The sequence below is a fragment of the Psammomys obesus genome, unplaced genomic scaffold, assembly GCF_907164565.1.
Source record: "Psammomys obesus unplaced genomic scaffold, mPsaObe1.curated_primary_1811, whole genome shotgun sequence".
NCBI classification, from domain to species: Eukaryota; Metazoa; Chordata; class Mammalia; order Rodentia; family Muridae; genus Psammomys; species Psammomys obesus.
Window position 1 is genome coordinate 26,967,898 of NW_026596117.1, and position 22,336 is coordinate 26,990,233.

At 44.7% G+C, this 22,336-nt stretch overlaps 1 protein-coding gene across 4 annotated transcripts in view; it reads left to right on the top strand.

Annotated features, from left to right (window-relative positions):
* Positions 1-22,336, top strand: part of Ntrk2 (neurotrophic receptor tyrosine kinase 2) — a 297,297-nt gene that overhangs the window by 73,824 nt on the left and 201,137 nt on the right. For all 4 annotated transcript variants that reach the window (XM_055629282.1, XM_055629285.1, XM_055629283.1 and 1 more), the window contains one exon: positions 3,036-3,135. In XM_055629282.1, coding sequence (XP_055485257.1) covers positions 3,036-3,135 — 100 coding nt within the window. The remainder of the gene's footprint in view (positions 1-3,035; positions 3,136-22,336) is intronic.

Consider the following 22,336-nt stretch of genomic DNA (forward strand, 5'->3'; position numbering starts at 1 on the left):
CACACACACACACACACACACACACACACACACACACACACACACACCAGTTTGTTTCCCTCCATCTGTTTAGATGGATCAGGGGAAGAGACAGGGAACAAAGAACAAAAACTGAAACAATGTAGCCAGACAGGCAAGTGGCAGGCGCTCTAGCCCACTCACTCTGGCTTTGCTTGTTGCTATGCCAGAGTAACGCATTTGCTCCCCTGCCCGAGGGCATGTGCGAGCCGCTGTATGATGAGTGTATGTATGTTTGGGTGTGCTGATGGCTGTGTGTGTTGAGGTTGGAGGACCACTTTCCCCGGTGGATCCAAGGATCCAGGGATCAAACACAGGCCCATCAGGCCTGCGTGAAGAGAGAACTTTTACAGGGCGACTCCTCTCAGCAGGCCAGTAGCCACTGTTTTCACTGAGAGGGGCGAGTGGTAAGACCTCCAGGGGACGCTTGAAAAGTCAGGTAGTTTTGAAGACTGGTTGGGGTTCCCTGCACGCACCCATAATGACGTTTGATTCACAAGTTAGGCCTGGCGAGAGCTTAACAATGCTGAGAGAACACTTAACAGTGATAAGGGTATCAGTTTTCTCCTCGAAGTCACTGTTAAATAAATCAGGGCTCCTCGTTCCAGTTCTCCGAAGCTAAGTTCTGTGACGCCGGGACAGTGTTTCCTGTGAGTGAGAAGGCTTCGAATTAACCACCGCATGGGTAGTCTGGAGGATGTGGACAGGCTGGACAGGTCTGAAGGAGACGGCTTTGGTTAGAGTTTTCATTTTGATAGTAATTTAATTTTAATACCATCATCTTAATTATTGTGTTAGTTCCCATACTAGCCACTGCTCTAGTTTCGCTATCTGCACGAACGCACAACCCACAAGGCAGAGAACTGCTAACCATGAAGGTTATGAGAAGCAGAGAGGAACATCTGAATTTCACCCTCAGGGAGAAGCCAGGTCTCAACTACCCATACTCTGCGGTGTCTGGGTACACCAGGCCCCGGTAGCCAACACCCCTCACCTCAGTGGTCAGACACATAGATTTCTTTCATGGTACTTTTACACGTGTTGCTGGGAGTCTCTCCAGCTCCTGGGAACGCTGATGTTCCTCACGGGCGGGAAGAAAGCTCCAGAGGAGGGTGGAGCAGGGCTTCCCAGCCGTGACTCTGTTGGCTTCGGGGTGAATAACTCCGGGCCCTTTCCAGTCATGGTGGGTACTTAGCATCACTCCCGGCTTCTTTCGACTGAGGGCTTGTAGGACCTCGCCCAGTCAAAATCCAGAGTTGCCCAGAGTGGTCCAGCGACAGCTTCGTGCCTTGCTGAGAGCCATGGCCTTAGACTAAGATCTCAGAACGGCTGGACATTCGCCACCCTTCATCAACACTGGTATCAACCAGTGTCGTGAGTCCACGGAGCCACAAGCAAGGCAGGAAGTGAATTTTCCAGAGAAACAGGAGCCCCGATCAGTTTGGTTGGGAGTTTTGCTGATTGCCTCAGGGCAGCGGTTCTCAACTTCCCTCACGCTTCGACCCTTTAATACAGTTCCTCATGTTGCGGTGATCCCCAACCATAAAATGATTTTCTTTGGTACTTCATAACTGTAGTTTTGCTTCTGTTATGAACTGTGCTATAAATATCTGTGTTTTCCGATGGTTTTAGGGGACACCTGTGAAAGGGTTGGTTGACCCCAAAGGGGTCACAACCCACAGGCTGACAACCACTCCCTCAGAGGGGAAAAGTAGCACAGCTTTAAGGGATATTCTTAGAGTGAGTGACGCATGGGTTTCTTAGTGACAATAGGGACAGGACTTGGTAGGCACCCTCAAAGGGCAGCATCCGTTTTCCTGACTAAAGCTTTAGTAGAGCACGGCCTTGCACGTTTGTTTTCACCTGTGGCTCTTTTCCACTTTTGCTGGCAGAACTGGGTTCTTGCAACGGAGCCTATGTGCCTGGTAGAGTCTGGTAGTTCTGGTCCGTAGATTATAACAGAAATTGGCCAATTCCCCAAACCCTTTTTGTCAATTTGATGCAAGCTAGAATCACTGGAAAAGAGAGAACCTCAGCTGAAGGATTTGCTTCCATGAGGCAGGCCCCAGGGGCATGGCTGTGGGGCATTTTCTTGGTTGATGATTGATATCAATTAATTGTGGGTGGAGCTGCCTTGGTGGGTGGTGGTTCTGGGATGTGCAGGAAAGCGAGATGAGTAAACCTTGGGGAACAAGGTAGTAAGCAGGGTTGTTCCAAGCTGCCTGCTTCAGTCTCTGCCTCCCAGTTCCCGCCTGAGGCTCCGGCCTTGGCTGCCAGTGACGATGGACTGTAAATTGTAAGATGAAATAAACCCTTTCCTCCTGGATTGCTTTCAGTCATGGCGTTTATTACCGCCGCTGAGAGCAAACTAGGATGCTTGGGCGGAGCAAAGCCCAAAGGCAAACCACAGCGCGATACATTGTTGCATCTTTGTTTCTACAATGTTGCAGTGTCCTTTAAGCAGTAAGATGATCATAATGTACCCAGAGGGCCAGTGGCAGGGAACACTAAGTTTTCATTGTCTTTTCCTTGGGGTTGTGACAGAATTCACACAGCTACTCTTTCTGCTTGCATAACCCACAATTTGTAATTCCATTTTTTTTTTTTTTTAACATAAGAGCTCCTTTCTAGCCTGCATCATCCATACAGGAAAGTGTACAGATTGGAGGGGGGAAGGGTATCTCCAGTCGTGTTCAGTACTGGGACGTACTGTAAAACACAGCCCGTCTTCCCTCGTCTTCCCTCCTACCCTGCTTTCTACACGTCCGGACGCTAAACTAAAGATATCAGTGAGAGGTCTGTTGGTTAGTTTCGCATGCCTCCTTTGCAACCTAGGTGCCGTCACAGGCGGTGCCTGTTTTGGTTGCAGGGCTGTTGAGGAGAAAGCCACAGTGCCCACAGTGTTTCAGGAGTGAGTGGCAAGCCTTCAGGAAGTACTCGCTGCCACGGGTCATTGCTGTCTTCTAAGCTGAGGAATGGTTTTGCACGGCCGTCACAGCCCGGCTCTCTCTCCGCAGGTCTACGCTGTGGTGGTGATTGCATCTGTGGTGGGATTCTGCCTCCTGGTGATGCTGCTGCTGCTCAGGTTGGCAAGGCACTCCAAGTTTGGCATGAAAGGTAAGCAGAGCCGTGCTTGTTTTGCCTCTTAAGTGGACTCATTTCTGGCTCATGACTAATGCTCATTATCACTGAAGGAGGAAGTGGCTGGATTTATGATGACTGGTTTTTTTAGGGCTGAAAAATAGCAACAAGGATATGATACTACGAATCAAGACAGAACCAACTCACGATTACTCAACACTGCCCACTTTCCCGTGAGCACAGTTATCCCAGGAAGCGTGGACTGGCTTCTGGCGTACGGACTGGCCCAGTGGTGTAGGCACAGGCCGGGGAGGCAGAGGAGCCAGGAGATGCTATGGCCGTGGGTCACGTGTGCTCGGCTGTACACTGAGAGCCAAGTCTGCTGTCTCCTGCTTCCTTTTGCTGTTGCTTTTCTGTATTCTCATTTTTTTTTTAAATTAAGCAACACCAACAGAAGCAAAATAAGAAGAGCCAGCATGATACACTGAGGCTTTGTGTGTGGATGGGCTTTCATTTAAGTGGCAAAATTCTCAGGGCTTACAACTAGGGATTATATTGTCCTGAGCAGACAATACCGTTTAGCAGCTAATAAGTTGTGTTTGGAAGCAGGGGTGAGAAGCCACTCAAACACATGCTTTCATATAAGCGTGCAGAGTTCCTGTGGCTTTGAAGCATTTGCTGTGATGTGTAAGTAAGCCAATGTATTGGCTGTTATGAGATTATTGTGTTTTCTGTGGTCTCTGGTAGCTCGATACTGTAAGTGCCTAGAAGAGAAAGCTGTAAAGAAGGCTTGCTGTGTCCTGCATGGAGGATTGGGCCTTTGGGTGTCTGTCCCTGTGTGGTCTGTGGGAATGACTCTGATCCTACCTGAAAGGGATGCTTACGCAGCAGTACCATGGGCTGATGTATGGTCTTTTCTGTTGTTTCCTCCTCTCGATATTTTGGTGACAGTGATGGGGATTCTCAGTTGTCATCAATTCAGACATAAAACATGACACAATGGGACCCTTCCAGTCTTGCTGTGACCACCTCTGAGCCCTTGCACCTTTGACGCTTCCGTAGGAGAAAAGCTCCTTTGCTCCCTTAAGACTTGGAGGAAGGAGTGTTACTGAGTGTCTGGAGTAAAGGCTGCTTCTCCGACCGGCTGCCAGAAACAAGAATTGCAGGGCTAGAGTTCTCATGCAGTCGGGTCTGTGCTGACCAGGAGTATTCAGGGGCTGCTCGTGCCACTGTTCCCTAAGCCTTGGGGGTCACTAATGCCACACCTCTCCGCTAGTATGCCACTGTGCAAACCAAACTCAGCCATCTCTCCCCAAGCCACCAGGCCCGACCAGCTGACCACTCGCCACAAGCTGGGGACCCACCGTGGCATTTCCGCTTCTCCCCCTCACCAGGTGCTCTGTTTCCTTTGAGTGCGTGTCCCCAAGCACGGCTTGCACAGAGAACCGGCAGGCTCTTGAGGCTGAGTTTCCTTTCCTGAAGGGTTTGACTTGAGGGTTCTCCTCTGTTGGTTCTTCCGAGAAAGGATAGCTCAGGCCCTTCTGGGAGCTCATTAAATGTGTTGGGAGCCCTGGGAGCATAATCTAGGAAGTCTTGATGCTGTCCAGGAATGACACACTGACAGAGGCAGTACCTGGCATCCTATTTTCCTCAGTAGAGCCACAATGGAAGGGGAAAAAGTTAGAAGTTTGTTTCCAAGAAGGTTGTGTTTCATACTGAACCTCCAGAGCTGAGAGTAAGCGGTATTTTAAATGGATCTCGGCCGACTAGCGCTGAACACCTGCATTTTCTGAGCACAACCCACCGGTACCCTGAAGGAACGGGGAGGAACAACTTGGTTGGCCTTGACCGTGGCAGCCAATGACCTCTTCCAGGCAGTGACTACTATAGGTGTGTTACTTCTCTCTTAGTCCTAAACATAAATAAAAAAGTACACTCACCACGCTGTCTTAAAGACTCGCGTTCTTGCTTGGGGCAGCACGAACAGTTTTATTTCTGTGTCCAGCAGCGTGTCTATCATCTGTGGTGTGGTACGCACAGATTGGCCCCGATTTGAGCTTATTGTTAACAAGTCAGATGCTGACCTGACCATCTTTGGGAATCTAGAAATTAAGGTGGGGATCATGTATCAAGCACAAACAAAACCGAACCAAAAGGGTGTTTAAAGATTAATGTGAGTTAATGCACTTTCTGTGCCATTAGAGTGAGGAGTGTGCCCAGAACATATGGCCAGAGACAGGAAGGCTGTGCAGATGTTACACTCCTGAAATAAGGCAGCAGAGGAGCAGGAGAGGAAGCTGCGTAGTCTCTTCGAGAGCTGTGGGCTCAGAGAGGGGCAAGGTGGTGCTGAGGGCTCCCTTGAATGAAATTCAAACCCTTCCAAGCATCTTCGGTGAGGTTTGAACTCCAGTATACTCCCTGTTCCTAGGGACAGGTCAAGACGGGATGGCTGCCAACCTACCTTCAGCCATTGAGGGCTCTGTGCCCATCACAACTGTGTTTGTTTTCCATGGCTATTAAGAAACAACCGAACACCCGAAGCTTGGGCCTGTATTTAAAATCAAGGTCTGTTCAGCTCTCTGGAAGCCCAAACAGTACACTGCTACCTCTCCTGAGGTTCGGTGCCCCGCTGCCCTTTGTCATACACAGCGGAAGGTCATACACAGTGGAGAGACACCAAGTCACACAGGTTGGTCAAGAAGCCAGAGGGACAGGGTGGAACAATCCTGCCCTTTTATCACATCTTCCTTTCAAATGAACTAGCTCACTCTGCAAAGCCGAGGGCAGCTGCTTCCAAGGCAGCTGCTCAGTGACCTAGCCATCGCCCACTCAGTCCTTTCTCGTAGACACTCTTCACCAGTTTTCACCCAGCACCCTGGCTACTGTTCTAATATATGAACTCAGAGCGGAGACGGTTTATCTTGCATGTCAACTATTTCAAGTGTGGCACAAGCTTTCAAATTATGAACTAACAGCTTAATACTGTTGATCTGAAGAGCCTGGGATGATACAAGCCAGAAACCTCTGATTGCCGCACGGTAGCTGAATGTAGCGGAATGCAGGACAAGCCTTAGGAGAACCCAAATATTATTAATGCTGTTGCTTCCATGGGCGATGAGCTGTACCCTGAAACCAGGGAGCTAGTGGGGATCACGAAATCCAGCTAGTGAGATGTAGTGTTGTCCTGGGAGATGAAGCCAAAGGACTGAGTTTCATTGGTTCTCTGCTCTGTCAATCAGTGGAAGCAAGTTGCTGAGAGTGCAGCCCAGCACAGGTAGGCACCAACTGGGGTTTTTCTAGTTTTTGATATGGGAAAAGTACCGCTGTTTCTAATTGCCTCTTATTTGAGATAATTGAAGTCATCTGGGCAGGTCCTGTCTTGGGATACTAGGGTTTTCCAAGACTCTGTTTTGGACAGTTATCTCCGAGCTTGAAAAATGCGCTTTGCTTTTCCACTTTTGGTCTCTCCTGTTTGAAAAAGTAGCTTAGAGTCAGGACATGGTGGGACATGCCTGTAATCCCAGCACTCTGGGAGGCAGAGGCAGATTGCTCTGAGTTTGAGGCCAGCATGATCTACAAAGTTAGCCTGGGACAGCCAAGGCTACAAAGAGAAACCTTGTCTCAAAAAAAAAAATAGGGAAAGAGAGAGAGAGAGAAGAAAATACAGCTTTGAAGCTCGAGGCTTCATTTGGCCTTGAAGCTGAGGTGTCAGCTGGTGCCTCATATTTTGCTGCTAAGCTAGAATCTATTTTTCACTCTTGCTTGCTTACTGTAGTTCAAACATCTTGTTTCTAATGTCTGATAGGCTATTAGGCTTGGGACAGTAACCATGCCCAGTTGTGAGGTTGTTTTCTCTGCATTTTCTCTGGTTTATTTCTGTCCAGTTACTTTTTGTTGTTGTTGTTGGATGTCTAGTTATTATTAGCATAAAGAGTTCCAAAAACAAAAGTTGCTCTATTAGCGTTTGGCCATGGCCACAGGGTTTTTTTTTTCCTGTACATATTTAATATGAACACACAAAACACATGTGTGAGTCTACCTACATTTGTGAGCACACGACATTTCTGTCAGCGTGATTTGATTCATTGTCTTCTAAGGCTGCCTCCAGTTTACTTTGATTGGTTTTCAGTGAGACAACTCTCGGTGACTTTTCAAAGCTGCTTGTTGCTAAGGAACAAGAGCAGGATGACGAATGTGCAGTCCGTGTGTGCTCTATGCTCTGATCACGTCTTATCTGGCTCTCCCGCGGCTCTCATCCTCTCTGCTCCAGGATGGAGGAGTGTCCATGAAGGGAGTAGAGGAATGTGTGGTCTATGGGTTAACAGCTTTTCAGAGGTTCTTCTATGCTCGGGGCCCTGCCAGAGGCAGTGGGGAAAAAATCACAAGGATCCAGCAGGCCTGGCATTCGCCACATGGACGAGGAACCAGCTGGGTTATCAGTGTACTCTCCGTGATGGAAACACACGTGTGGTGATTGTCCCTCAGTGCCGACGCATCCTTTGGACTCCAGGTTGAAAAAGCTCAGCGGTCCTGAGAGATTGCAGAAGAAGGAATGTGAAAAAGGGCAGCTTTTCTCTTGTGGCCTCAGTGGTCCAAAGAGTTCATCCGTATGCCCCTAGGCTGCATGCGTCCGTTCCTGACCTTAGAGCCTCCCAGACAGATGTAAAGTGACACTGCCTGGGACACGGGTCCACATTTCTGTACTCTACACTCAAATCACGCCCTGCAAATGAGCTAGAATGTCTCTCAACACTGAAAATTCTACTCATTTCGTATGGCTAATGCTAATGCCACTGACCGTTTCTGCCTCTTCTATGAGCTCAGAACAGGCCAAGAGGTTCAAGAGCTTGAGCTCAACATTCATTTGTATCAACTTTTAAAAGAGGAAAACATCTGAGCAAAGCCAGAAACAGGGTCACAGTAACACCCCAAAAGACAAACTTTTTCTATATGCATCTTCCAGTTTTTTTTTTTTACAGTGTAGAAAAATTAGAACACTAACAAAAGATTGTTTTCCAAGCTTTTGTGTGGCTTAGGAATATGTAAGTCAGAAATAGAAATTCCCCATCACTTTTCCCCTCACACCGCTGTTTCCCCTCCCAGTTATAACTGTCTTTTTCTCACAGGATGCATACATTATGTAAATGACCAGATTTTTAGCGTCGATTTTATGTGGATAATCAGAAGGTAGCTTCTTTTTTAATTCCACAGGGAAGTCAAAATACCAATGGCTGTTCTGTGTATTTTCTGAGGTCATGATTTACCCTGTGGCCCTTTCTACCAGCGCTTGGACAGTCACTGCGTCTTACTGAGTAGTACTTCACAGCATCCTGCCATTAGGCTACTCAAGTCTGAGCGGGAGCGTCCTCCTCTCGCTTCACTTCTGTAGAGGGGTTCATGTGTGTGCAGCTGTCTAGTCAGTGTTCTCTGCTGTGAAGAAACCCATGACCAAGGAAACCCTTACAATTTCAGAGGGTTAGTCTGATATCATCTTGGTGGGAGCAACGGGAAGACAGGTACTAGAGGAGTAGCTGAGAGTTACATCCTATCCACAGGCAGAAAGAGAGAGACAGAGAGACAGAGACAGACAGGGCCTGGCTTGGGCTTTTCAAACCTCAGAGCCCATCCCCAAAAGACACAAGTCCTCCAATAAGGCCACACCTACTATCCCTTCTCAAGTAGCATCACGCCCTGGTGACTAACTGCTAAGGTAGCTTCCTATTATTCCAATGAATACCCAAGATGAGGTCCATTCTGGTTTACAGTGTTGGAAGTTTTCACTTACAATCAGTTGGGCCTGGTGCTTTTGGCCTGTGGTGGTTCATCATAATGGCGGCATAGGGGTGGCAGAATTCCATCCCTTCTGACCAGAAAGGATGAAGAAAAAAAGGGAGGAAGGTGCTGGGATCCAGTTGGCCCCTTTGAGGGCAAGCCCTGAGCAACCTGGATTCCGCTATAGGCTCCCCTTCAAGGTTCTCACTACCTCCCAATGCGTTTCACAAATCCACTTACACAAAAGCCCTCAGGGAACGTTCCAGATCCAGGCTGTAGCAGGCAATGGACCCACTTCACAGAGCTGTTGTGAAGACAAACTGAGTTTAGTCTGCTAAACACAGGCATTCCCAGCTTTTAACAGTTGCTGTATATTCTTATTATTGCTAATGAGCTGTGACTTACATGACATGTTTGGATGTTCAAATTTTAATCAGAATTTCAGAAAATTATCTTATATATAAACATAGAGATAGATGGAAATGGATGGTCGAGAAGAAAAAGTACACAGTTCAAATGTGAGCAGATGCCTAAATAAGCCCTTTACTTGTAGGGTCATTCTTAATACACACTTTTATTATTCTTAGCCATAGTGAAAATTACTGGTCTTCCATATGTTTATTAACTTAGATCAAGCTGATATTTTGATTAATAATCATTTTTTTTCAAGACAGGGTTTCTCTGTGTAGCCTTGGTTGTCCTAGACTTACTCTGTAGACCAGGTTGGCCTCGGACTCACAGAGATACCCCTGCCCCTGCCTCCTAGAGTGCTGGGCTTATAGGCGTGTGCCACTGTACAGCCACTGGCTGATTAACAATAATGTTAAGAATCTTTATCATATGGAGAATAAGAAGAAATAATAATTTATTATTGATATATGTGTATAGTACTTTAATGTATTAATTTTTATGGGTTATGCTTATTTTTCATGCTTTCCCAGTCTTCGGTTTTTACATTTTTGTCAGTTTGTCTGATACAGAGTCTTACGCTGCCATCCAGGCTGGTCTCTAACTTGCAGCAAGCCCTGCCTTAGTCTCCTAAGTGCTGGGATTTCAGGTTTAGGACACCACATCAGCACCTTTTAACTTTCCAATACTATTTTTGGTAAACAAAAATGTTGGCCTTTAGGTAGAGACAAATCTTTTCCATCTAAGCTGCCCATCTTCAGAAGGCCTTCCTACTCCAAGCCATGAACACATTTCACTTCATTTGCTCTTCACTTCATTTGCTTTGCATGCGTTAAACTTAGCTGCTTGGGCTTCTTGCAATTTCTTCTTTCTCTTTTCATTCTGTGTGAAATACTCTCATCTTATTCAGAGATACACAGAATAGAGACATTTTGGGAAATTTTACTGTGACATTTTCAGAATATTATTTTAACTTTATAGAAAAAGAAAGTCACTGACAAAACAAAACGACATTTTGAAGAGCTTGGTGACAAACTCATCTGTGGGATGAGCAAGGAGCTTTGTTGGCTCTTCTTCCCTGGAGAGGGATTGGTAGCCTCACAAAAGGGGTTGGAGGAACCTGGTCACTCCTGGCTATTTCCCTCACAGCCTCAAACTGAGCTCATGTTATACCCCAGGAATGTTTTAATGGAGAAGATAATTTGTCAATACTCACCAATCCTTGGTAATTTCAGGAAAACACAGCCAGTTCAAAGAGTTGACCGACAGTTAAAACATATTTCTGGAGAAATGTTTGCCCTCCGTCCTGATGTTTGTAGGACTGAGTTCATCCCAGACTCACAAGCTGACTTACTTTCCAAATCTCTTCATCCTTAAGAGGAAAAATGAATTTTTATTTTTGTGCATGAGAGTTTGCCTATTCATGCATTTATCTATCCTGCATGTGTGCAGAGCCTGTGGAGTCAGAAGAGAGCCTTGAGCCCCACGACAATGATTACAGACAGTTGTGAACTGCCATGTAGGTGCTGGGGACCTACCTGGGTCCTCCGCAGAGCAGCCAGCACTCTTGTTCACTGGGCCGGGTCTCTAGTTCCTTCTTATTTTGATACCTACAGCATCTGTCTCTGTCTGAGGGCAAAGAACTCTGTGCATCACATTGTAATGGCTTATAGAACTTGACGATATTGGTACAGTAGCTCACATAGGAAGCAGAACAATCAGTCTTTCTTCCATTAGCCATGTAAGAGAAATTACCTCTAAATTTTTATTTTAATGTGGTTATAAATATGTATGGCGTATGGTGCTACATTTAAATACATGAATACAACTGTTCATAGCCTTTTAGAGGTGAGGGGGCTCCTGAACCCCTTCCTACTCCATAATAGAATAGTGACCGATGGGCATGCTAAATGGATTGGTCAATGGAGCATTGAGGGCTTGTGGGGGAGGAGTCAGTTTTCTCTAAGGATACATCTCCTGTTGAACTCACCATGCTCCAGTAGCTGCCCGACACCAAGAGACAATGCAAAGTGGAGCTGACGGGTTATTAAACTTATGAAAGAAAGAGGAAGCAGACAGGGAGAAGCATGGGAGGCAGATCTTGAAAGAGTAAGGGGAGGAGTTGGGTGTCAACTTGTTCAAAGCGTATTTTATGAAGTTCCCAAAGAATTAGAAATAATAATAAAAATCCACGAGTACAATACACTGTGATAAGACCCATGTAGCCAGCCCATCCATCCCTTCAGGCACTTACTTCTCTATGCTCCCTATTTTGGATCTACAGTGACTGTGGTCAGCCACTTACCCTACCATGCCACAAAACAGTAGGGGCCCGTTTCTCCTTAGGAGAGACACTCTGCACTCTCCACTGTCTGCTCTCCGTCTTCCCTCCCTCCCCTCTCCCTGACCTCTGGTACCCATACTTCCCAACCAATAAGCCGACTTCCTGGCAGGAGAGAACATGCGGTGTTTGTCTATCCATCCACGACTGCCTTCTTGTAGTCAACGTAGCATCCTTCAGGCGCATCTATGTTGCCAGAAAAAAACAAAAACAAAAACAAAAAAACCATCAGGTCGAACATCATTGCCCGCCTTGCCTGAGCCATTCCAGGAGCCTGTTTGGGCTCCAGGGAAAGGTTCTGTTAAGTTGTAACATAGAGGTTCATGTGATGCTAGTTAGGACCTCCCTGCAGTACTGCCATCATTCCTGTAGATGATTTCTTTAGAAGTAATTTGCTGTGCTTAAAATCTAGTACAATTCTCATTGCCTTTTTTTTTTTTTAACCCAGTCATATGCCAGGCCAGGCCACCCTTGGAAGGGGACTTAAAAAATCTGGACGTCCTCTGGCTTTCTTCTTCTTAGCCACTTTTATCTTTTATTATGTATTCATCCTGCTGTTCTGCAGTGCTTCTCCATGCTTCCTGATCTCCCCGCTTTCCCCTGTTCCTGAATTAATTTTGGTGGACAGGCTCTTGAGAAGTTGTGAGGAAGAAAGATAGTGAGTTGGCTTAAATTCTAACACATGCTTCAATTTTATCTGTATTTTGGGCAAGAATGCTGAATGGCTGTGGGAACAAGTTTTATTGAGTCAGCACAAGTGTCCCGTAGCACTTGGGAAGCGAGCCTGCTTGAATAATGTGCCTCCTTGGAATCTGTAAGTTCTCACCTCATAAGTCTTGAACTTATGAGGTGAATAGGAACCATATATTGGAGACAACACTCAGATAGCCTTGGCTTCACGCCTGCATTTCCCACTTGCAGCTATTGCTTTAGGCAATGGTTTTGTCTCTAAATTTTATTTCTACTTTGATGAAATAAAGGAGAGAACCCATCATGTGGATGATCATAAAAACAAAATCAATTCTTAGTTTTAGAGCCTCGTTCTTTAAGCTTATTCCTAAGAGGCAATTATGTTTTACATTTTATGTTCTGGTGAAAAAAATAAAAGGGGAGATTACGCTCTGAATAAATACTGAGTCTGAATTGCAGAAACATTCTATATGCATCCACAGTGTATCTGACTATGTCAAAGCTTGTTGGTAGGGTTTATCGAAAAGACTGTCATGCCAGGGTGTCACTGTACAGTATTTGCTGGAACATATGCTTATTTTGAGCCCTTCACTTTTTAAAGATGGTGTGTACCAGTTATTTCAATTCCTAATTTTGTTGCCCTTTCAACAACTCATTTGCTTGAATTGTTCTGGTTTTCACAAGGAACCTGTTGTATTGTTTGGCTTGGTGCACCACCTTTAACAGCATCTTCTGGGAGGAGTATTTATTGTAGGGCAAGGATTTGAGTGTGGGAGTCCACAGCATCCATTAGCTTACATCTACAAACACTGAACTCTCGGAAGTTAATGAGATTCCCTTTGTGTGGAGGGAAAGCACAATTGCTAGAATGAATTCTTTTACATAAAAAGTGACTTGAAATTTGATGTATTTACAGCCTGCTAAAAAGGAAAAGAGGTATTCTGGAGAAATTAAATTTCTTATGTAACAGATTACCACCCATATGATAACCATAGGCCAAGATGCTGCGTTTTCTGTGAGGAAAACCAAGCCTTGGACAAGAGCAAGACAGAAGAAAACCTCTGCTCTGGTCAAGGTATCGGTGAAAGCAGAAACACATTGGCTTCCTTTGATATCATCTGCTAGCATTTCTGTCCTGAGGGAAGGAGAGACAGTGAGAGAGAGAAAAGAGAGGGAGAGGGAAAAAGAGGGAGAAGGAAAGAAGGGAAAGAAGGAAGGAGGAGAAGAATTTCATTTACACTCTTAAGTTATTAAGATCCTGAACTGAAAACAGAATCATCTCAGGCCCTGTGAGTTCAAGGTGGGACCAGATGGGGGAATAATGTGGAGAGTGAAGCAGACTATTGAGATTTGTCAACTCTTGAAATCCTGCCAAAACCTGAATAGAGTCAAACACCCAACTGAACCTGCTATCTGGATTCTCTATTTTTTTTAAGTGTGGCAAGTCTAAAAATAGCAATGGAGGACTTAAAGAAATCATCTAAGGGACCCATCTTTTATGAACTAATACTCTTCTATCACAAAATCCTTTAGTATAATCATACACTCTTTCAAAAAGTCTGCCAGACAGGCCCTTCCATTGATATTATTTTGTTTTTGTTTTCCTCTATGGTGGAGCCCCAGTCTCTTTCTTATTCTCATTTGAAATAACAATAGCATCTATAGCTTCTAACCTGAGGTCATCATGGGGATATATTGAGTCTAAATCACAGCACAAGTCACTTCTATTTAGTTGACTTGACCAATGACTTGGATCACTATTGATCTGTGGGCAACAGGTGTCTTGATAGTGGCTTCTTTGTCGTCTCAGCCTGAGAGCAAAATAGGATATTCTACCTTAACTATCCCTTCTTGGAACACTATGGTCATTGGGGACCAGCTCAGTAGGTGGCCTGTTTCCTTACTCCCAGCCTGGTTTTGTCATGTTGTCTGAAGTAAATCCTTTACACTTTATAGTTATTACAGAGCTATGAGTGGTTTTTGTATGAGGTACATGTAGCCTTTTGAGTGTGGGTGAGGAGGTTTTGAAAATGGATTTGCATGTTTCTAGTTAGGAGAATAATAGTACTCGGTTCTTTTTTTAGTCCTATGACCTATCTAATCACTGGTTCTTGGTCCTGGTAAGGTGTCCCAGGCATGAGTTTTCATCTTGTGGAGGGGCCTTACGTTCAAACAGAAACTGGATGCTTTCTCCCATAATATTCATTCCACTATGGTATCAGAGGACATGCCTTTCCTTCATTATTGAAGATCTCAGGGTTCTCAGCACTGGGTAAGAGTGATGATTACTTTTCTCCTCTGGTGGCATGTATCTCTTACACTGTGAGGGCAAGCTAACAGGGATGAAGATTTCAGGTCAGTGCCAGCCTGATTTGTCCATGTTTTATGACTCAAAAATGTGTCATCAATAATAAGGTCTTAGCACCAAGTACTAGAGGGAAACCAATGGCCCTGGCGATAGACCATAATGTTTGAGATTTATGGGACATACTGGCCAACATCTCCAAAAAGGAAATGTATGCCTGGCAATGAGCTTCATATTTATTAGCCTATGGTGTCTAGTAAGGGCACTGTTGCCTTCTTACAGGGTATCTCCTTTTAACCTTTTATTTACGAATGTATTTTAGAAGGCTTCTACAGAAATAGGTAGGTTTCCATGATGAGTTTGTTCATTACCTCCTCCATGTTCCCTCCTGTCTTAATCCTTGTCCCATTTCCCTCCTCATTCAACCTTTTCTGTTTCTTTATTCCCATCCCTTAGAAGTGCTCTCTTCCATAGCCCCTCATTATTTTCCTGACCTCTGTGGGCGTTACAAATGAAACATAGCTAAAGACTCAAAGCCACCATTCAAAACTGAGAGGAAACAGGCAATGTTCGCCTTTCTGGATCTGGGTTAATTCACTCAGAATGATTGCTTCCAGACCCATCCATTTATCTGCGAATTTCATAATTTTATTTTTTTAACAGCTGAGTAAGATTCCATTGTGTAAAATGTACTGCATTTTCATTATCCATTCATTAGCTGTTAGATATCTAGGCTATTTCCATTCTCTGGCTGTTGTGAATAGAACAGCCATGAACACAGATGAGCCGGTATCTCTCAGTAGGAAATAAGAGTCCTTTGAGTATATATTCCTGAGAGTGGCATTGCTGGGTCACGACGTAAATCTATTTCTATCTTTCTGAGGCCCCTTCACACTGATTCAACCTTTATGAGGCATTTTCTCTTGGAGAAAGGTAATGTCACAAGGCATCCGGGTAAGTCAAACACTGTGAAGGCATGTGGAAAGAACTCACATGTGGTCACCACCGGTACCTTAATCTAGCAAGTGTATTTCTAATAACGAATGACAAGTAGAGGAGAATGCATCTCAGGAGGGCAGAGAAGAGAGGAGTTCATGGTGTAACACTATGGGTAAAATTATACCCAGTGTCAACTTCAGCTTCAGCTTCAGGAGTATGGTCCAGATTTTTCCCATTTCCCATACAGTTCTTAGTAAGGATGGTTTGGAAGGTTTTAGTCATCTGTATTCCCTCTGCATCACACACACGTAACAAGCTAGGACTTGCATACACCACATAGTCATGTAGTTGACAACAGAGAAGAAGAAGACCCAGGCCCTGAGTTACTATCTGAGTTACTCAGATGTCTTGACTTGACCTTACAGCCCTCATCCTTAGTCTGATGCCTTCCATACAGCTCTGTTTACCCTGAGACTTGGACCATTCATTGTACTGTGGAGGTTATGGCTGATATAATTTTCATTGAATTCTCCTTTTGAACCCCTAGTTGGGAAAAAAAAAAAACATCACTGTTTCAAATGATGTCTTTTCAGACCATGCCAAGACAAAATAGAAATTTGTTTTCTCGTTGTGATGGCTAAACATCGGACAGAAGCCAGGGACTTCACTGATGTTCCTTTTGGATAAACAACAGGGGGAAAATTAAAGTTGTCAGGCTGCCAGGTTTTGAGGCCATCACTTCCAAAGAAGAAAACGCCCCTTCATTTGTCTCCTTGTTCTCCTGACAGACATTTTGCTGGCTTAGTCTAAGCTCATCTTCCTAGAACCTCTGTTGGTGCTGGGGTCAGGAGACATCTCGACCTTGGCCTCATTTCCTTTAGCATCTATTTCTATCTTAGCTCTTATACTTTTATTATTTTCTCCTAGTGTGAGAAGACATTTGATTGGCTCTCTTGGACATCCTCTATCATCTTCTCTCTAGTTCTTGTATTGCCTTCTACCCTACTCTGGCTCAAGGGCATGGGGAACAGTAATGTAACCTTTCTTCATGAACCCAGAAAGTTGATGCTTTCCCAGTCTTCATTTCTATCATGTATATTTTTCTCTTTATAAACTGTCTAGAAATATATATTTAGTCTGTTCTTTAACCTACACCTAATATGCCTATGGATTAAAAATTAAAAGAAAGGAAAAATAGTAACTCAGATAGTACCAGCAAAATGTCAGCAACCTCACCACATTTGAAATAGATCTTACATAGATTTATACAGAATAAAAATAAAAATATAGGAAGCAAAACCATGATATTTTTAGATATCTCTTTTGAGGTGCTTGAAAATAAGCAGCATCAGTTTGGTTTGATTTCTCTGTCCTCTACCTAATATCTTATCCAACATAAGAAATTCTTATCCATCCCAAAAGTTTTCAATTATAAACAGTTTGTGGGAAAGCAGCAAAGAGTTATAATGATGGTCCAAACTTTCAGAATTCAAGTATATGAAGAATAGAATTAACCAAGTCTGAGTAAAAATTTGTGCTGCTGGATTAAATTAGCTAATTATAAGTGTTTTTGTAGCATTAGTGATTCTTGAGAATTTGCTTGAGGAGGAGATTCAGTCATTTTTCAGCTAAAACCCATCTCTTCCTCCACTCCCATGGTAATTTCACTCACCACCCAAGCTCCCAAAGTGCTCTCAGAGATTCTGAAATGGAATAACCCCCGACCCTGTGGTAGGCCACCATGGTATTCACCATTCATTTACGTAATAATGTCAACTAAAGCCTTCCAAGCCATCCTCTGGGAGAGGGAGGCACAGGGCATTGTGGGAAGCATGGATCATGCTCCTGTAACAAAGCTAGTGGTGACACTGGGGTGCTTAAGAGCCATACATTAATAATGTATAGAAATTTGGGGTGCTCCCTAACCATCAGCGTTCTCTTGTCTGGGCCCCTCAAAAATTCAGCATTAGGTTAATTTGGATGTACCTAATTACATAATGTTTTAAATGTCGAAGAAAACAAGAGCTGTGTAGTAATTAAAACAACATATATTTTATTCAGGACTTTTGCAACAGAGAAAAAAGATCCCAGTATATAACTGTACAAAATTTCAAACAGTATTGGCAGGAACATGATAGGAGTCAGTTTATTAAGGGGAGTGCCAAGCTAGGGGGAGTCCTGGTACACCAGCCTATCTGGATTCTTGCTTAGACAGGTCGAGGTGAGCAGAAATCACCTGGGTGAATAGGGAGGCAAAGGAACCTCTCTAGATATGGGGGTGATAAGATATGAAAAATAGGGGGTTTGGGAAAAAACAGCTTAGCAGGATTATTTATCAACATGGACAATGAACATGAAATTCACATAGTAGTCTAAAAGTAGGCCCTCATTGGAAGGGCTGAAGGGGGCCCACTTAGAGCTTGGTCAACCAGAGAACCTTGTATCCTCTTCCGTCCATTTCTTATCTTCCAAACATGTTGACGTAATTACCCCTTGTTGAGGAAGTTTAAGAGCTGCATATGGAAATGGATATTTCCATACGAATATGGAACTATTCACGATCCTAATAAATTCATGTAAATATCACTTAGAAATCACCCTTTTATTTCATATCTCTTTTGCTGTTTATGGGGAGTATCAGGTTAGTCTTTGGCTGACCTCGTGACCAAGTCTACTACTCAGTTCACTGTCTCCATGCACGTTTCTGAGTGATGCCATGCCGAAAAACCGACATTTCCCCTCTGCAGACGATAGTGCAGATCTGTAATATACATATGTGCGTATACACTTAAATACCCATATTTAATGACATATATTTCATCATAAGAGTTTATTTGAGTAAAACAGACTCTATGTCCCCGTTTGCAGATCTGTGTTATCCAGATGTGTAGGCATTACAACTGTGAGAGCCCAGAATCTCTGAACAGCATGGCTGGCTATATAAATACGCATATGTAATGGCATCATGGACTCACTGCTGCCAGCTTCCTTTAGTATGGAGGAGCTGGCCGAGCTCTTGCTTAGTCTCTCCAATCTGAGTAGAGCCTGCAGGGGAAAGTGCTACTCTCCTTTGCCCTGAGCCACAGCCACAATAGGTTGAAGACCTCATTTTTTTTGACGCCCAAAGGCAAGCTTTCAAAAGTCAATTTTATGTTCCTAGGAAATATCGACTTCAAACGTATGCTTTTACAAACCACCAAAGAGAGAAATGAAATGGTTTTCAGTTAAATATATGCCGTCTAAGCAATAAACAAGCTCCGAGGACCCAATGCGAGCATCCTCACGGTTACCTTTTGTGACATTTTTCTGATTCATGCTGCAGTTGTCAGTTGATTGCCTGGACACCCTCAAACTCCTTTCACTGGTCTTGTGTGCTCACCCTACCTCCTGTGCACACTTTCTCTCAAGGGCCAGCACTGTCCTCTTTCTTTGAAAGACTCTCCCCAATGGCCCTCCCCCCCCCACAGAGGTAGTGGTGGTGGTCTTTGGCTACCTCGCCTCCCTTCCTTCACTCATCTTTAGCAATAGGAGCAGAAGTGTGTGTCACTCTACTTGAGGGTGATCAAACTCTTGTATGGTTTGTATATCTTCAGCACAGTATGTGGGATAATTTAATCCCCAGAGCATCCTACAGAAACTGGCTAAGATTGAGGCTTCCCTTTCAAATTCAGCCTTGCTTGACTTCCTCCTTTTCCAGTGTCCTATTGTCCTGGGAGCCCCTCTTTAGCAAATGACATCTCAATAGTCTTCTGGGTCTACTGCAGAAGAATGGATGACCCAAGACCATGGTGGAGCTCTATAAAAGATGCTGCACCCTTTCTATCAACTGCTCTAAACCTTTTTATTTCCCGTTTGGTAATTTTGGGCTGTGTGTGTTTAAATAGAGGATCTCAAAAATTAACCAACCGAAGTGCTGTTTCCTACCCAAGCCTGACTCAGATCTCGAGGAGCCATGGGAGAATTGTGTAGGACTCTGCAGCCCCTGCTCCCCTGTGGGGAGATGAAAGGCAGAGACAGAAACCCCCGGGTGTTCCCAGGCTAGGAAGCCTGACACACACAGCGATGAAGAGAGAACACTGTTCTCAACCGGGTGAAGGTCGAAGGCCTTGACACTCAGGCTTGTTCTCTGGCCGCCATGTGCACCCTGCATGTGTGGCCCCACACCCACAGACATGTTAATTTAAAAATGTGATGTCTAGACTACCGTTATCCAGTGCTTCCTTGTGCCAGAGGCCTGACTGAATTCTTCTGCTTTTCATAATTATTTTGTGTTTTAAGGATAAATTGGATGGAGCTCAGTGCCTGTTAGCTTACTCGAGTAGCCACTGGCAGAACCACAGTTGAAGGCTTTATCTTGTCAGCTTTAATGTTTCATCTCTTTCAGACTTCTTGGGGTTTAAAATTGTCTATTTTTAAAACAATCAAAAAGGCGCTCCAACATCAAAGTTCATGACTCACTAAAATTAGAGGGGCGTACGTGTCTCTCCTTTAAAAGATAAAATAAGAAACTTAATTTCTCTAACGGAGAGTGACTGAAATTGCATCCAAGTGCTTGGAGTCAATAATATTAAATGGGATACAAAGAGGTCTTTGCCTAATTTTTGACAGAATTGGGGGATTTTGTAGAAACAAAATTGTTGAGAAGAATTCAGCAGGTGGGAGTGCTGATCAGTGAGCTTTTCGGGCAGACAGTGGGAGATCCTTTCTCGTCTGTTCTCCTGAGGCAGTCAAGCTCTTTCCTGTGCCTATAGCCCACCAGAGCACTATCTAGAAATTGTCTTTCTGTACACGGATCGCAGTGTCTTTTTAACACTGATTTGGGTCCCCACAAGAACGACCAGTGTGCTCCACGGACAGATCTTTAGAGACTAACATCTAACTGGACTTCTATTAGCCTCTTTGTCGGTCTCATTTGAATGATTCATAGGTACCAAACACTCAGAAATTCATAGCCCTCTGGTTTCTGTGTAGCAGGGTGTGGACTGCAAGCTGCTGTGTCTCTCTGGACACTGGGCAGTGCCTATGTCCTTTCTCAACATGTTCTCAGAGCCATGCTTCGGTGTGACTTTCTCTAGGAATCCTTTCTGATCCTCCCCACCCCAGAGAGAGAGAGATCCCTTATAGAGGATTTGCACCGCTGTGGGTAATCATCCAGAAAAAAAATGCTTAGCCTAGCAGGCTCAAAGAAGACATTTGCCTATGAATCCTACAGGGAGCTTAAAGCTGCTGAGGTCAGCGGCTCTTTATCTCGGTCCCCAGAGTGAAGCTTTATGCAAAGCACAGGGCTAACCCCTAAATAAGTGTCCTCTGAATTGGACAAACTGTGAGTCAGAAAAGAAGAATGTGGTTTTTGTAGTGGTGAGTGTAATTTCCTTCCCTCCCTCCTCCTTAAGTTGTTTCAAAGCCATTCAAGTAGCTTGTGAAAACAAAAACAAAAAAACCCCAAACCTGACAAATTAGTGATTCAGTGGAGACAATCGATCAAACATTTGAGACAATAGAATTCATAAGTGAGAAAAGAAGGTTCCGGCTGAGGTTTGAAAACTGGAAGCCAGAGACCATCTGAGAGAGAATGTGGCTAGATCTGATTGAAAAGGTAAAAACTGCGGTGGCTGTTAAAGGTTTGAGAATGAAGCCTTTGAGCCTGAACAGAGAAATCTTTTTTAAAAAAAAAAGCAGCCACCCGTGAGGTGAGGGAGTGTCCTGTAGGGAACTGAAGCTGCTTTGTCTCCCTGTTGTCTTTTTGCTGGAGAATGAATAGAGAAGGAAGCCAGTCAGTAAGAAGCTAGCACACACCTGTAGCCCCAGGGACTTGGAGGCAGAGGCAGGCAGATGTCTGCGTGTATGTTTGAGCCCAGCCTGGTTTGCATAGCAAGTTACAGGCCGACCGGGGCTACACAGTAAACGCTTCTCTCAAAAACAAACAATGGACAAACAAAAACAGAAAACACCACAAAAAAGTCAATGAGAATGGGAGAAGCATAAGGGAAGAGAGACCAGCCGGGACGCTGCCCATGCCCCACAAAACCCTAGAGGGCATTTTCCACATTCGTTCTGGGGCATTCTCTCTCCTGTGACTTTCAGACTGGCACACAAATGTTCCCCAAATGAAAGATGGAAGACGGAGAGATTGATTTCTCTGCACTGGTGACTGTCCTGAAGATGACCTTGTAGCAGGCTGCTGTAGGTGGGCAAACTGTGGCAGCCAGAGGTGAGGGCCGAGAGTGGCATGGGAGGCCTCTGCTGCTGCTGACTCCCTGCCCACTGTGTCCCCACTAGAAGAATTTGTTTTTCTGCAATCAGTCCCTATTAACAATGTGTTCTTCTACACCGGGGCTCACCCACGAGTGCTCCGTCTGCTCCTCTCTGAAGCTCATAACCTCTAGGTATAACTTGTCTACCCTCTCCGTCTGTTTGCATTCTGGGCTGTATGAACCACAGGGAAAGGAAAGTGACCACACACAACACACACACACACACACACTTTATGTGGATGGTTTGCTGGTTCACCTTGTGACTTTTAGCCTAGTGGTGATGTAAGTGGCATATATTTAGTAGAACTCCCAGTTAGGATTTTAAATTTAAGTCTTTTATGTGGCTCTGAGTGTGCAGTACAGTCCTCTGTCTCAAAAGTGGGCAGTGGCAGAGAGAGGGCCCTAGTGAATCGCAGCCAAGAGGGAACAGCTCCTTGTCAGCATGCCGGAGGCCCCGTGTCAGGGCTCGGTAGACCACGTAGGGTGTGCACTCTGCCTCCACACTGTTTTCAGCTTACAATGGGCCGC